We start from the raw sequence: 17,637 nt of genomic DNA, 5'->3' as shown, positions 1-17,637 counted from the left end.
GATTTCCTGCTCTGTTTTTTAAATTATAAGTTTGACTAATCTTGAGTTTGGAGAATGAAATCAATCTCTTTATTTCTTTTTTAAAAAGAATAATAGTCATAGAAGATGCAATGGCAATCTACATTATCTTATCTACATTAGTAATTGGGTCAAAATTAACGTAACATCCACATTTAAGGCTTTGATTTTGCTGTCCTACTAGTTTATTATACTTTATCCATACAAAATGAATAATCAAATATATAAAAAAAAAAAAGTACGTAGAAAGAACGCGTAAGTGATAATTTTTTTTTTTTTTTTCTAAAAGAAAAGTAGATGAGTTATAAAAGAGTGAAGGAAATCTCAAAGTAGACAACGTAGTGGTACAGCCTTACAGGTGTAATTTTCGTTGTTGAAATGGCTCACCAACTAACAACTGTCGTTTGATGGTGCTCTTAATCCCACTCACTCCAAGTGTTGTTTGTTCTTAAACCTTGGGTTAATATATATACCAACTAAATTAAACAATTTAGCACGAAATAAAAAAGCTTAGAAAGTATAGAAAACGACATACACCACCACCTACGCCACTTATATGAAATGAAGAAATGGAAAAAATAGGGATGAAGATATTTAATACTAAATAAATCATTAATTGTTAGAATTTGGAGGTGTGTAAATGTATATGTTAAACTTTGTGAATCATATTGGACCAATTTGATACACCAAATCGAAATGATGGGTAAATTAGATTTGATCTATTTTGTTTTATTTCTCCATTAAAAGGCCATATCCACATACGTCAAAGAAAAAAAAAAGCCATACCTGTGCTTTGATTTGTTTTAACTTAATAATCTTCTTCAATAGTACACTTATAATAGTTATTTTTTAAAATATAGTTTTGGATTGAAATCTCTTCCAAATATTACATCATTCTAACTGTATTCATATACAAATTATTAAAACATAATAACTAAAGTTAGTAATTAAATTATAATATTAATATATAGCATTTTATAATATAGCTAAAAACAAACATATAATTACACTATTTAAATATCATATTCAATAAATAGTGATTATATAATTATTTTCATAAAATATAATTATTTTTAAATTACTTACCAAAATATTGTAACAATAACACCATAAATGAACTGGACTAATTTAATTAAAACAGGTCACTAACACTATGTTTGTTAGATAAACTGAATTCTTAACAATGTTCTGCAATGCTTTGGGTTAGCAGATCAATTTAGAAAACTTATTGCTCAGTGTGTTTCATTTGTTAGCTACTCAGTTGTGACAATCAGTAGTCTCATGATCTGTAAGGGGAAATATCGGGTAAGCTGTTGCTTGGGAAAGGTCAAGTGAGATGATTCTGAGACTGTGTAGGTATAGGACTACACAGTTGAAGAGGGCTTAAATGGATTGATTGGTACTACCTATATCAACAAGGTGCATCTTGTTTTTTGATAGCCATCACGAAAGAACTCCACAGTTAAGCATGCTTGACCTGTGATAATTTTAGGATGGGTGACCTCCTGAGAAATTTTCCCAGGAAGCGTGCGAGTGAGGACAAAGCACACTGAAAATACTCGTGTTGGTCTGTAGGGCCAGTCGTCAGTCCATGAAGCAGCCAGAGTGACGTACTCGTGTATAAGAGTCATCATTCTGTGGGTGCAATGGCCAATGGAGACTTGAAGCAGGGACGTTACAAATGGTATCAGAGCCTTGACCCAGCGGAAGTGTGGTTGACGGAGATGTCAGACCCCGTAACGGAGGGTGATTGTAATAGTCAGTAGTCCCGTGATCCGTAAGGGGAAATACGGGGTAAGCTGTACAATCTCACATTGCTTGGGGAAAGTCAAGTGGGATGATTCTGAGACTGTATAGGTATGGGACTACACAATTAAAAAGGGCTTAAATGGATCGATTGGTACTACCTATATTTACAAGGTGCATCTTGTTTTTCGGTAGCCCATCACGAAAGAACTCCACGGTTAAGTGTGCTTGACCTGGGTTAATTTCAAGATGGGTGACCTCCTGGGAAGTTTTTCCAGGAAGTGTGCGAGTGAGAACAAAGCACGTTGAAAACACTCGTGTTGCCCTGTAGGGCCAGTTGTTAGTCCATGAAGCAGCAAGAGTGGCGTACTTGAGTATCAGAGCCATCATTTCATGGGTGTAAGAGTCCAATGGAGGCTTGAAGTGAGGACGTTACATCAGTAGGGGAGACCCTTTGAAGACCGTGAAGCCAAGTCGTGAACTCCGCAAGGGTGATTCCATTTCATTGTATTTGTTTATTTTAGTCATTGAGGTTTCTCTAGAATGCTTTTGAATGCTGAGATGAATGGTAGCATTTTGGGGTTCAAAGTGAATTGGCAGTGCCCTCCTATTTCACATATTATGTTCACTGACGACACTATGATTTTTTGTGGAGTTAATGAGGGTAATGCAGTTACAGTGAAGACTATCTTGGATACATATCATTTGTGGTCGGGTCAAATTATTAACAAGTGAAAGACTAAGGGTACTCTTTATGTCTTGCAAGATGATGTCATTGCTATCCTGGGCTATGGTGAGTTGATTGGTAGGGGTAAATTCCTCGAAAATCATTTTTTTCCTATCAAATAGTAAGGTGTTGATTTTTGTTTTGTTGTGGACAAGGTTAAACAACGAATTCAAAGCTTGAGTTGCAAGCTTCTTTTCTAAGCAGATCGAGCTACCTTAATCTGTAGTGTGGTGCAACCTTTCCTATTTATTTGATGTCATCATTTCTCTTGCCTAAAGCTATCTATGAGGATATTAACAAGGTAACCCGTAAATTTTGATGGGGGGGCTCAAAGGAGAAACAACATTTTTTGGCCCTCGACTGTTGGGATAACCTTTGTAAGGCAAAGGATTGTGAGGGTTTTGGTTTCTGGTGCTGTGGAGATTTCAATAAGGCCCTTATGTCGAAGCTTGACTGGATTTTAATGTTTGGATTTGAGGCTCTTTGATGTAAAATCTTTAAGGGTAAGACCATCTCCAATGGAAGATCTAAAATTTGTGAATTTAGCACAAAAAATGAGTGTATGCTATATTTGACCCACTATTTACAATTGTGCTCCAATACACAAGATGTAAAATATAAAAAAAGTAATTGATTATATTGATGGTCATTTAATATTTTATTGAGAATGTAGAAAAATATTATTTTTTTTTTATTCTTTTATTATTTAAATAATGATAATATGGTAAATAAAGAATGTAAAGTTTAGTAAAGGTCAATGAATCGTAATAATTAGTTGTAAGCCTTCTCCCTCTTTTATTAGTTGTAATTTTATCAATGTTAGTAGGTCCTGTAATTTTGTTGCCTACAACGTGGCTAAGTGGGCTTTTACTCACCATTTGAACGACTCTATTTTAGTTTATTCCTTACCGGAAAACTTATTTTGTAATGACCGAGAGGTCTAACTATTTCGTTTTATGATAATACGCTTCTTATTCAAAAAAAAAAATGAATCATAATAATTAGTGGTATTATAGTAAATAAAAAAAATATTTATTGTGGTCTAAATTTGACACAATATTACATTTTCTATATCTGTTTGTATTATGAATTATTTTCAAGATGATCATATTAAAAAAAAAAAGTTGTCAAAAATTACTCAGGGTCCTATTTTTACTATTTTGGAAAATACATAGTCAATTTTGTCATTTAACAAAACACATGGTCCAATCGGTAACTTTTACAAAACACAGGGTCCAAATAAATACTATTTTGGATCCTGTATTTTGTAAAAATTACTAATTAGATCCTCTATTTTGTTAAATGACAAAATAGACCTTGTATTTTCTAAAATAGTACAAATAGGATCCTAAACTGATTTTTTGTCAAAATAAAATTTAATAATACTTCGATCTAAAGGTGTTATGACATAACTGTTTACATTTTTTGTATCTGTTCGTGTTAGAAATTGTTTTTAAGTTAGTTATATTAAAAAATAAAGTTGTCAAAAATTTAGTTTAGGGTTCTATTTTTATCATTTTGAAAAATACAGTATTCATTTTGTTATTTAACAAAATAGAGGGTCTAATCGATAACTTTTGCAAAACAGAAGGTCCAAAATAATACTTACCCTAATTATAAACTATATTAGCATACCTCTCCCAACATATTAATTAGCTAAAAAAATATATCAATTAAAAAACAAACTTGTTTTAAAAAATAATGATAATGGATCAACAAAAGAAATAAAAGCAAGATGTTGCTTTGGTTTTGATTGATTTCAAATGTTAAAAAATTGTGTTTGTGCTAATTTTAATTTTTCTTATGTGTGTGTTTTTCTGAAATTTTGAGAAAAGGAAGAGATTACGAAAAAGAATGAATATAATTTTATAAAAAAAAAATTGTGAAAAGAATAAGATAAAGGTGGTGTGTCATTATTCACACTATTAATTTATAATTGACAAAACAAAACATCATCAAATTGATTAAACTTAGATTTAATTAAGTATTACTAATATTATAAATTAATTCATTATTAATGTAGAGTGAACGAACTTAACTACCACAATTGTGATTTTACAATGAAAATTAATTAAGCTACGTGGCATATTATTAGAGGTGTAAGAGGTAGTTGGAGCTAACGGTCTATTGACTATTGACTAATTGTAAGTAGATTTCTATTTTTTTTTTTTTTCCAAGTCTTTTGCTTATTTCTTCTCTAAGAAGTTACCACGACGTGGCATATTTACATAGCTCCACGCTAATTACTGTTTTAACGTGTGAGTAATGACGTGTAGTATTGTCGGTGGAGTTAGTAATGACTATGAGATTGAGGAGCTAGGACCAAATATTTTTATTGAATCCAAATGGGCTTATTTGGAAACTTTTCTTAGTTAAAAAAAAATATATATTTTTATCCTCAAAATTTGGATATGAATATAAAATGTGCTAATAAATGTTTTATTACCATAATTTTTTTTCATATGTCATAATAATCGTTATGCTTTAATAAAATTACTAAATCAATCAAATTATAACTCTATGATAAATAATACAAATAATAAAAGTAAAAATTAAATAATATTACAATATTAAACAAAATATAACATAAAATAGAGAATATAAGATGAAGAAAAAATTTATCTCAAAGCAATAAGCTACACATAAAATATAATACATAAATAACATAAATATATATATATATAAAAGATATGAGATCAATCTCAATATCACATACACTGCAAAGTGTATAATAGAAGAATCAACAAACTTGAACAAAGTCTTACACCTTTGTTCAAAAGCTTATTTCCCTACTACAAACGCTAAGAGAAAGAAAAGAATAGAAATAGTTTTATAAATTTATCAAGCTTAAAGTGTTTTTAGCAATATATTCTCTTGATAGAAACTTGTTATTAGACTATCAGGACCTCTATTTATAGTATTTTGAAGATCACATATAAAAATTAAAATCTCTTCATTACATGGTTGTTACCAGCACTTCAATTGGTATTTATAGGGACAAAAATATTAGACATGAGAGCTGGAAACGTGCTCAATGAATTCATATACGTTTATGGACATTATTTCAAAACTTGCTCCAGACGAAGGAGAACAACTATAAAACATGTCAATATAACCACAAAACAATAGTTTTTAAAAAACTCAATATTTAACTTTTTTTTTTTATTTAAGCGTTTATATATTACACAATGCATAACTTGGGACTCGAATTCAAGACCTCTAACACACACGCACCCTCCTATAGCCACTTGAGCTAGCCTCAAGTGATTATTCTATCTAAGCTAATTTTTTCTCCAACATCCCAATACATTTAAATGATATAATTAAATGAGTATTGTAGCAATTTTTAACAGTTAAAAACTTATTCCTATTAATTTTAAGTTTTTGTAACTTCAATCTAAGCTAATTTTTTCTCCAACATCCCACCACATTCAAATGATATATATGAGTATTGTAGCAATTTTTAATAGTTAAAAATTTATTCCTATTAATTTTGTAACCTCCATATATAATAAGTCACTTACATAATATTGAAATGTCATCTTTAGATTATAACACTATTTTCATTTAATATACCAAATTTCACTTTAATATATATATAGAAAAAAAAAAAAAAAAAAAGCCCATTTATATATATATATATATATATATATTTATATATAGCAGGTAAGCTGGATTTTTGAAAGATGTTAAGTTATGTGGATGGAAAGAAAAGAAAATTGAAAACGTGGTGCGACAGACTTCTAGTGGAATATAAATAAAGTACTTTACTTTCTGTAAAGATCGAACATATTCGATTGGGTCCATGTATATATGAATTTTAAGATCAGAAATAACCTTGCATATCTATGGAACCATACATTTCATATAGGAGCCATTACCCATAAAAATATATTTATATATATTTATTGGACACTTGTACCTACCTGGTACCCTTTTAAGTGTATATTCCTCTCAAATATATTATAATATATCCCCATATATAATGTATATTCTTTCTCTTTCTCTTGTTCTCTTGTTCATGTACATGTTATAGTCTTCCAACTATTTGGGTTAATAATTATTTGGATATATCTATTATATTCTTGAATATGTAATGCATAATTATTATTTATATTCAGATTTTTTTTAATGATGTGCTATATTTCTCCTAAGTGTGAAGAGGAGAGATATATCTTCATTGAAAGATATATTTGTGATTCTATTTTATTTTATTTTTATTTTGACAAAATTTGTGTATTTAATATCTTCAATCTAGTAATTAAGTCTTTTTCTTTTTTTTTTAAAAAAAAAAAAATAAAGAACATCACTTATGTATTTAATGTGTGATAAGATAAGTTTTGTTATGATAGTTGGTGTAAATTAATTGACATTCGGTATTTGTTGCATTGAAATGACAGCTGTTTTCTTTTTTAATCATAAAATTTATTGTGAATTTAACTGATGGTTAATAAAATTATACAAGTAATGCATACTATATCAGCATGTATAATGAAAGAAATGAATAAATAAAACCTTTGAACAAAAAGAGAAATATTAGATATATTAATAAATTTTCTTAAATATATATATTTGTATGATTATTTATAATTTTACAACTTAAAATGTTTATTTACGAAATACATTTACAAAAATTTAAAATACAAAAATAGACTTTAGTTAGCAAAATGTAATAAAAAAGACAACTAAAAAAAAAGCGAAGAAATCAACTTCACAATAATTATAAATTAACTATAAATAAACTATATAACAACAAAAAACAATAAAAAAAAAAAAACTCACAACAACTATAAATAAACTACAAATTAACTAAAAAAACAATTTATTATTTTTATTGAAGATATATTTTTATAAATAAAAAAGCTTAAAGTGTAAAAAAAAAAAAAAATCGTATTAAAGTATTAAAATTATAGGTTGAAAAAAAATAGCTATCTGCTAGGGCTTATGTATTTTTTAGAATAATTGTAAAAAAAAAAATATATATTTACAATTAATAATTTTTAGAGCTAAAAATTATCATGATCAAAATAATTCGCGTAACATATAAACTTTCATATATATATATATATGGAGGAGGTTCTAATGGTTACATTTTTATTGTAACTACATGGTTACATTTTTTTTTAGCCATTGGATCACTATTAAATGGTTGTGATTAATTTGGAAATTAAATAAAAAAAATTAAAAATGACCTGTAACCCGATATTAACCTGTTAATTTATTTCCTTTTAAAACTTTAATTAAGATTAATTATATTTTAAAATTAAATTAATTATAATTATTAATTAATTTTTTGTAATTTATTATTAAATAAGGATCTTTTAGCAATTTATTTTTTTTACACTTAAATTATTTTAATTTATATAACAAAATTCTTAATAATTTAAAATTATACACATATAATTTCATAATTAAAATTTTATTATACTTATAATATTAATTTAAAATAATTACACTTCCTTATACTTCTTGTATTTCAATGTATCTTAATAATATCCTCTCTTGTATTATTAATATTGTACTTCATCTGAGTTCTGACTATATTTGTTATTTTTTTCTTGTTTAGATTTGTTTCACCATCAACTATGTGTGCTTGAAAGTATGTTTTTATATCGATCTAGCTTGGGTACAGTTTATGATTGCAAGATAGTGTGCCATAGGAATGGGCCGGAGTCAATTTTAAATGTTATTGCTGCTGCTAGCACTTTCTTTCTAGAACTAGTTTCCAATGATGAGTGCCTTTCAATGTAATTTTAATTAAAGATTCGGGCTCAAGGCTGAATGGTATTTCATTATGTACAGGGCAAAAAGGTTAAAGTTCCAATATTCCTTGTCCCAGCTACCCAAAAGGTTTGTCGACTCCCAAATGCAATGCTAAAATAATTGGTTGCTTAAAGTTGTCCATAAGAGAAGAGAAATTTGTCTAGCACATCCTAATCTACAGGTGTGAATGGACTTATCTTTTTCACAAAACTCATGAAATGAAAAAAATTATCTTCATCTTCGGACAAATTTGCTATAGGTTCTATGTTTTTCGTTGTCAATCATTTTCAATGTAAGTGTGGTGGAGAGTGAATGAAAGAAGATAATTACGAGTAAGACTTTAGTTAATTAGAATTTATAATTAAAAAAATAAAATTCAAGACTTTAAAGATTAATTAGGTTTTAATTAAGTGTCAATATAATATCATGTTTTTTAATTTATAAGGACACATCCTGCCAAAAAAAGCAGGGTGTGTTCTTATAAAAAAAATTCATTATAAGGATAAAATTTTAATTTATATAAAACTAATTTTAATTTTTGTAAAAAAAAAATTGTAAATATTAAAATTAAATAGTTTAATTGTTAAAATGATTAAGCTAAGGGATTTATATATAAATAAATAAATAATTATTTATAAATTTTAATTGCTAATTAAGATCTTCTTAAATATTTCATTTAATTACTTAAAATATAAGAAATTATAATTAATTAAATTTAAAAATGGAATTTTTACTTATTGTTAACCTTCTATTATAGGTAAAAAAAAAAATTGTAACCACATGGTTACAATAAAAATGTAACCATTGAATAGTCACCCATATATATATATAGTTAATAATTTGCCATTAAAATAATCAAATTACTTGATTTAGTGTGTAGGATCATTTATTTTTAATATTATTTTTTTTTTACATTACATATTTTTTACAACTATTTTAAATAATTAATTAAATATATTAGTGTAATTTATTTGAGAAGATAATAGTTAATTTTGATAAATCCAAATAAAGTGTTCTTTTAAGTTGATTTATTTCATGTTTAAGAGGATATTTTTTGTTTGTGAAATAATAATAATTACACTATTAAAATTATTTTTATTTTATATAAGTAATTGATTATTATTAAAAAAAATTAACAATTGAATAAATAAATAAAATGAAAGTATTTAGTTTTTTAGCGATTGATATATTCACTTGCTAAGAAACTCAATATATCTATACACATAACTGCTCAATTAATTCAATTTATTTATATATTTATTTGTCACAAAAGTTATCTAATTTTCTTTCTTATTTTTCTTTCATACTAAAATACAATATAAAAAATTAAAACTTAAAAAATTCGTTACTTTTTGCACTTAGATTTCATTCAATTATTTTTGTGTAGTAACTTTCCATAGCTACAAAAAAAAAAAATTGTTTAAACAAAAGTGATCACCAAAAGAATAGAATGATTGAGAAAAAAAAAACTCAAATAATAAGGATTTATACAATTTGGTTAGTTTGTTTTATCTCTATTTCTTTCTCTCTTTCATCATCTTTTTATCTCTCTCTAAGATTAAATTATCATAATTAATTATCATAATTTCTTATTTTATCAGTTATAATATGTTTGTGTTGTGTATAAAGGAGAAAAATTGCAACTTGTCTATTTTATTATATTTTACTATGTAGATAAATCCATATATAGATAAGACAAAATAAAAAATTAAAATAAGTAAATGAATAAATAAAAGTAGCTGAAAAAAAAAGTTTTAATTGGTTTTTCTATATATTAGTGGAGAAAAAACGTGCTATGCAGTGCCTTATATAATTAAAATAAAATAAATTATTTAAAATTAATTTGATTATTATACATTTTAAAAAAAAGAACAATTTGCGACGAAACCCCCTTATGTTTTGATTTTTATACATTTAACCCCCTTATCTTTATTTTTGGTGGCAAAACCCCCTTATGTTTTAATTTTTATACACTTAACCCCCTTATCTTTTTTTGTGGCAAAACCCCCTTATGTTTTAATTTTTATACACTTAACCCCTTTATCTTTTTTTTGGTGGCAAAACCCCCTTATGTTTATTTTTCTTTGCAAATTTGACACGCCAGTTAAATATTACCGTTAAATATTAACTGGATGACCACTGTATACACCTTTGTATATGTAACGGTAAAACCTCGAAGTCGATACAGTAGTAATCCGGTTAGTTTTTAACGGTAATATTTAACTAAAACTTTAAATTTGCAAAGAAAAGTAAACTGAAGGGTTTTGCCACCAAAACAAAAGATAGAGGGGTTAAGTGTATAAAAATTAAAACATAAGGGGGTTTTGCCACCAAAAAAAAGATAAGGGGGTTAAGTGTATAAAAATTAAAACATAAGGGGGTTTTGCCACCAAAAATAAAAATAAGGGGGTTAAGTGTATAAAAATCAAAACATAAGGGGGTTTCGCCGCAAATTGCTCTAAAAAAAATAATTTATAACATATGATTCATCATATATATATATAAAAAAACTTTTATTATTCTAAAATGAGAAAAGAAGACTTAATTTTTTGTAAAAATAATATTAAACTAAACTAAATTATTTTTCTATATATATATATTTTTTAAAACAAAACCTCATAATAATTATTTTAAAAACAACCTTATGATATAAACGTTTTTTCTCAAAAAAGAAAAAAAAAATCTAAAAACAACTGAATTACCTATTAATTAAGTACCATGCACATTTAATTTTTTCTAGTTGTAAAAGCTTTACGAAATTATGTACACTAGTTTTAGTAATTATTTTTAAATTGATATTTTAAATTATTATAATACACTTTTAAATTTTCAAATGATTTGTTAATGTAATAATACGTATGTTAGAAGTATTTTTAAAATTTTAAAATTACTTTTCATTTTTTAAAAAAAAAAATACATCATTTTGAAAAATATTGAATAAGTTAAAACAACGACAAACTAATTTAATTTATTTTATTAATATAATGGAGGGTGGATAAATACTACTGTAAATTTATTTTGTAAGATAAAAAAAAAATATTTAGTTAGTTTATTACTTAATAGCTTAAATTTAGTGCTGTAGAATACTAATTGATTTTACTACAAATTAATTTTTCAAAATAAAATTAGATTGTATAACTTATTTAAACATCTAAACGATTTTAAATTAAAATAAATTACTAACGAAACAGTAAGAATTTTATAAATCTTGTATATAAATTTGTAAAAAAAAAAATACAAAAAACTTAATATTTCTTTTAATATTATTCAAAAAAAAATATAGAATTAAAATTTAAATATGTAGATTTAATAAAAGAAAAATATAATCATTATAATATATTCATGTATTTCATTTGTAAATAAATTTTAAAATATCCAGATAATTTGAATAATTAGTGGGATGCAAATAAAAATAACATATCACTTCGTCAAACATATAGTTTTATAATTTAAAATGCACATTCAATTTTTAATACTAAATGACAAAAAACACAAACGGCACTGTCAATGGATCGACTTCCTTTTTTTTTTTAATTTTTCATATATTCTAGTAGTGTATATTCATATAATACAATATATATTTGTATTTTTTTTACATAAAAAGTGAGTATTATTAATTTACCAAAAAAAAAGTGAGTATTATTAAGTCATTTAGTAAAGAACACCCCCATGCGATCAAAGAGCTTGCATTGATTATTTATTTATTTTTGTCCAAGTGAAAGCAACTATTTAACCAAAAAAAGAAAAAGATAATTTAAATAATTATTCCTAATTAAAAGCAATAAATAATTATCTCAGAGATTTTGTGTATGAAAAATAAACATATATTAATAACAAAAATTCAAAGTTTAAACCAACTAATTAAAAACTCTATATCATATCCTTCTTTTCACGAAGCTTCCCTACTAACTTTGCCTATATATATTTGGACAAGCTCCAAATCCAAATTAATCAAAACCACTAATCCATAAAACTCTAACTCGATTTCATTTCATTACTCTCTTTTTCTTATTCATCTCAATTATATGTTCAATGTTTATAGATTCTTTCATATCTTTTTTTCTATACAGAATCTTTTTCTGATTCTCCATTAATTCTCACTGATCATTCTAGTACATTAGTATTATCATCGTAGTACTTTCTCCAATTCATTAATTATTATTTTTTCTCTTTATATAAACCCATTCAATCATACCCAGAAAAACCACAATTCTCTCTCATTCTTCCATACAGGTAACTTTCTCTGTTTCACTCTGTTTCGACCACCATGGCTCCAAACTTGAGCAAAGCAGCCTCCGACGTTGCTCCTCTAGCTGATGGGTCCAAGAACCCATCACCATTTTCCATTGATGGGTCAAATCTCACAGTCAACGGCCACGTCATACTCTCAGAAGTACCGGATAACGTCACGGCAACACCTTCGCCTCACACCGCCATTAACGACGACTCAATCTCAACCGTCGGTTGCTTCCTTGGCTTCGACACCGACAGCGCAAGCAGCCGCCACGTGGCCCCCGTGGGGAAGCTCAAGGACATTCGATTCATGAGCATATTCCGGTTCAAGGTCTGGTGGACCACCCACTGGGCCGGGTCCAAAGGCCGGGACCTCGAGCACGAGACGCAGATGGTGATACTGGAGAACTCGTCGGAATTGGGCCGGCCTTACGTCCTCATTCTCCCACTCATAGAAGGCCCATTTCGGGCCTCAATCCAGCCAGGCCCAAACGACAACGATTACGTTGACGTTTGCGTCGAGAGCGGCTCGACCAAAGCCACGTCATCGGAGTTCAAAAGCATCCTCTACCTCCACGCTGGAGAAGATCCGTTTAATCTAGTGAAGGAGGCGATGAAGGTGGTGCGGGTCCACCTGGGGACGTTCCGGTTATTGGAGGAGAAAACTCCCCCTGGAATCGTGGACAAATTCGGTTGGTGCACGTGGGACGCATTTTACCTTACGGTGCACCCTCAGGGGATTCTGGAAGGCGTGAAGGGACTGGTGGACGGTGGCTGTCCACCTGGGTTGGTCTTAATCGACGATGGCTGGCAATCGATCGGTCATGACTCGGACCCACCGACTCAGGAGGGTATGAACCAAACTGTGGCCGGGGAACAAATGCCTTGTAGGCTCTTGAAGTTTCAAGAGAACCATAAGTTCAGAGATTACGTGTCCCCTAAGAAACCCCTTGATAAGGGCATGGGTGCCTTTATTAAGGACCTTAAGGAAGACTACAAGAGCGTTGATTATGTCTACGTGTGGCATGCGCTTTGTGGTTATTGGGGTGGGATTAGGCCCAATGTTCCTGGTCTGCCAGAGGCCCATATTGTGAAGCCCAAATTGTCTCCGGGCTTGGAGATGACTATGGAAGATTTGGCCGTCGATAAGATTGTCAGCACTGGGATTGGACTGGTTCCGCCGGAGAAGGTTGATGAGATGTATGAAGGGATTCACTCTCATCTGGAAGCAGTTGGGATTGATGGAGTCAAGGTTGACGTCATCCATGTAAGTTAAATTTTTTATCTTTATTAATAAATATATAAAAATATCTTGTCGTGCTATACACTCGCTATATATGTTAATTAATTGACTGTGCTCACTCAAATTGAACTTGGTTGATGTTAATATTAGTTTATCTTAGCTTATTATTTAGTAGATTTAACAGTTATTTCTGTTGCTTTGACCTTGTTTGTCGGCATGCTTTTCATCTAATTATAAGTTTGGTCGGCACGTTATATATATGTCATAGTTTTTTGGCCCTTTTTTTACTTACTTCTTACTTTTACTTTTCAACAGAAATATTTTAACCTAATCATTATTAATTATTATAATAACATTTTCATGTGTTTGATTTGAACAGCTGTTGGAGATGTTGTGTGAGAACTATGGGGGGCGAGTGGAGCTTGCTAAAGCATACTTTAAAGCCTTAACATCCTCAGTTAATAAACACTTTAAGGGCAACGGCGTAATTGCCAGCATGGAACACTGCAACGACTTCATGTTCCTAGGAACAGAGGCCATCTGCCTCGGTCGCGTTGGTACGTAATAATTACTGAATACATACAAAATCTCAAATAATAATAATAAGAGGAAGAAGAAGAAGAAGAAATCAAGTATACAATATTCATTTACATGTTTGTATGTATATATATGGTAGTATGATATTAATAATGAATTTGTTGGTGTGTTTGTTAAACAGGGGATGACTTTTGGTGCACCGATCCATCTGGTGATCCAAATGGTACATTTTGGCTTCAAGGGTGCCACATGGTTCACTGTGCTTATAATAGTCTGTGGATGGGAAATTTCATACACCCAGATTGGGACATGTTCCAATCAACTCACCCATGTGCTGCCTTCCACGCCGCCTCTAGGGCCATCTCTGGTGGTCCTATTTATGTGAGTGACTCAGTTGGAAAGCACAACTTTGATTTGCTTAAGAAGCTTGTTTTGCCCGATGGCTCAATTCTCAGGTGTAATTACTATGCTCTCCCCACTCGTGACTCTCTCTTTGAGGACCCTCTTCACGATGGCAAAACCATGCTCAAAATTTGGAACCTCAACAAGGTAATTAATTAATTACAAATCAAAATTAACCAAAACCTTCTTTTTCTAATTTGGGATATTATTAATGTACTTATTTTTTCTTGGTTTTGGTACAGTACACTGGGGTTGTTGGAGCATTTAATTGCCAAGGAGGAGGTTGGTGCAGAGAGACTAGGCGTAACCAATGTGCCTCTCAATGTTCCCATGCGGTGACCTCTAAGTTCAATGCCAATGACATCGAATGGAAAAGTGGAAAGAACCCAATTTCCATTGATGGAGTTGGAGTGTTTGTTATGTACTTTTCTCAAGCCAAGAAGCTTCTCCTTTCTCAGCTCTCTGAGAATGTGGAAATTTCATTAGAGCCCTTCAATTTTGAGCTTATTACAGTTTCACCCGTAACTCTTTTGGAAAAGAAGTCTGTCCACTTTGCACCTATAGGCCTTGTCAACATGTTGAACACTGGTGGAGCCATTCAATCCTTGGCTTTTAACAATGAGAAAAGCTGTGTCCAAATTGGTGTTAGGGGAACCGGAGAGATGAGGGTTTTTGCATCGAGTAAGCCGCTGGGTTGTGAGATTGATGGAATCGAAGTTGAGTTTCGATATGAACAACACATGGTCGTAATTCAAGTCCCATGGCCTACTTCTTCTGAAATGTCTATTGTTAACTACACATTCTAAATTTGGAAGAGCTACTATCTTTATACTTACATATAACTATATATGATAAATATTTATCGTATAATATCTTCTTAAGGCAAGTCAATTAATGTCTATGTTTATGCACGAGTGATATGTGTCATCATTTGCAATATGTATTTGAGAAGAAGCTAGCAAGTAACCGAAGTGAATGGATGAGAAACATTCGCCATTACAATATAAATATTATATGAACATTGCTATTATATTATATAATCATATCCTTACATAGAATGGAGACAAAACTCAAAACAAATCTTTGATTGACCAATGTCAATTCACAACACTTAATATCGGTTGTTATTAGGTAGGTAAGGATGATGATGCTTTGTCATAAAACAAATTAAAAAGAAAGAGGAAAAAGGTATTAACTATTAAAGCTGATTCGCTATTATCTATCAAAAGAAAAAACAATGTGATGCTCTATTGGGCCTCAATTGGCATATCGAAGTTGAAAAACACATTTTTTTTTATAAGGCACTATTTTTTGAAAACAAGAAATTACTTTTTTTATTGTGGGAAATTTACAAAAATATTAGATTTTGGTTAACTTTTATAAAAATATTGTCACACGGAAATCTTTTAAAAAATACTGTGTCTTTATAAAACACCAGTAGAACACAAAACAAAACATGTCAAAACAACAATAGAACAACTAAAAAACACTAAACAGTGAAAACTTAACACAGTATACTGCAGTATAAAACTTATAAAACGGAAATCTTTTAAAAAAATATTGTGTCTTTATAAAACACCAGTAGAACACAAAACAAAACATGTCAAAACAACAATAGAACAACTAAAAAACACTAAACAGTGAAAACTTAACACAGTATACTGCAGTATGAAACTTGTAAAAAAATACAGTAAAAAAGTAAAAAATACCGCCTGACAGTATTTTTGTAAAAAAAAATGGCAAAAGTTAGTATACCATGTAAATTTCCCTTTTATGTTTGAAGAATTTTCTTTTACATTTTTACGGTTTTCTATAAAAACAACATGAAAACAACAAGAAAATTACATAAAGGTAACATGAAAATTGCATCTAAATAACATTAAAACTACAACAAAAAATAACATACAAATCACAAAAAAATCAACAACAAATTAACAAGAGTACAACATAAAAAGATCGTATTTTCAATAAATAAAATAAAAAAAATCGTTAAAATGTTTAAAATTTCGTAAAAATGTATTTTTGTAATTTTTTTTTTATTGTGTATTTGTGAAATAATCCCTTTTCATACATTAACCAAATTTACCTTCAAATAAAATTTAATTCAAAAATACATCCTTTTATGAGTATTGTATCCAAATTATTCTCACACCCTCACATAATCAAGACACAATTTCAAACATAGTAAATTGTATTCTTTAGAGATGGATGTGTAGGTTTGTGAAAAAGTTAGGGCAAAATTTTGATTAGAGAAGAATAGAGACTATCGTAAAATGATAGAGGTAAAATTATAGAATGATTGAAAAAAGAGGTAAAGATAATAAGTTTCCAAAAATTGGTAAAAATTAAAGGCATCAATTTAAAAGAGGTATGGAGTATAATTTCCTCAATAAACTTAGCACTAGCATACCGAACCGGACTAGGCCTATCCGCGTTAACGATCTTGAGCCCAACTCTAAATTGATTCTTTTTTTTTTTTTTTGGATAAGTTGAGGAATACTTCTTTTTTTTTTTTTATCGATTAATCAAAAATATCATCATATTATATTTCATTAAAATGTATTCACTTTTGTAAGTAGGTTACCTATTATACCCTCGCCCTCCACTTAAGTATAGCACATAATTTACATTAACCTAAGGGGTATAATGAGGACATTATCTATAAAAGTGAGTATTGTTGGGTTTTGTGCCCTAAATAAAATCCATTTCAATATAATCAGATTTACTAATTAATAAAGATCAGAAATCATTTTATGTTGCATGGTTCACATGATTTATTTCATGATTATATTTAATGTATAAATTCTATTAGGTCCAGAACATATGTATTTGTTTATGATTATAGTGTTGTCAGCACAGTGGAATATAATCATGATTATATGTTCAAAAGTTTAATTCCCTGATTTGTCAGCTCACTGGATTTAGACTGGCATGATAATCAGCGATAGGTATGCTTACACCTTGGATA

General features: G+C 29.0%; 1 protein-coding gene across 1 annotated transcript; it reads left to right on the top strand.

Moving 5' to 3' along the window:
* The first annotated feature begins 12,114 nt into the window (after nt 1-12,114).
* LOC115699070 (probable galactinol--sucrose galactosyltransferase 5) lies at nt 12,115-15,677 on the top strand. Its single transcript, XM_030626283.2, has 4 exons — nt 12,115-13,754; nt 14,110-14,287; nt 14,449-14,816; nt 14,912-15,677. Exons 1-4 carry the CDS (start codon nt 12,522-12,524, stop codon nt 15,473-15,475), a joined length of 2,343 nt encoding a protein of 780 aa, XP_030482143.2. The 5' UTR covers nt 12,115-12,521; the 3' UTR covers nt 15,476-15,677.
* Nucleotides 15,678-17,637: the final 1,960 nt, after the last annotated feature.

Source organism: Cannabis sativa, chromosome 8, assembly GCF_029168945.1.
Source record: "Cannabis sativa cultivar Pink pepper isolate KNU-18-1 chromosome 8, ASM2916894v1, whole genome shotgun sequence".
Lineage (NCBI taxonomy): Eukaryota > Viridiplantae > Streptophyta > Magnoliopsida > Rosales > Cannabaceae > Cannabis > Cannabis sativa.
The sequence above is the reverse complement of the archived record's forward strand: the minus strand, read 5'-3'. Positions and strand labels throughout refer to the sequence as shown.

What these genes read in the sequence shown, in the direction of transcription:
- LOC115699070 (XM_030626283.2), top strand. Translation starts at nt 12,522, where the DNA reads ATGGCTCCAAACTTGAGCAAAGCAGCCTCCGACGTTGCTCCTCTAGCT. An exon ending in TCAAGGTTGACGTCATCCAT is followed by an intron (nt 13,755 to 14,109) that starts GTAAGTTAAATT and finishes TGATTTGAACAG; the next exon opens with CTGTTGGAGATGTTGTGTGA. An exon ending in AAATTTGGAACCTCAACAAG is followed by an intron (nt 14,817 to 14,911) that starts GTAATTAATTAA and finishes GTTTTGGTACAG; the next exon opens with TACACTGGGGTTGTTGGAGC.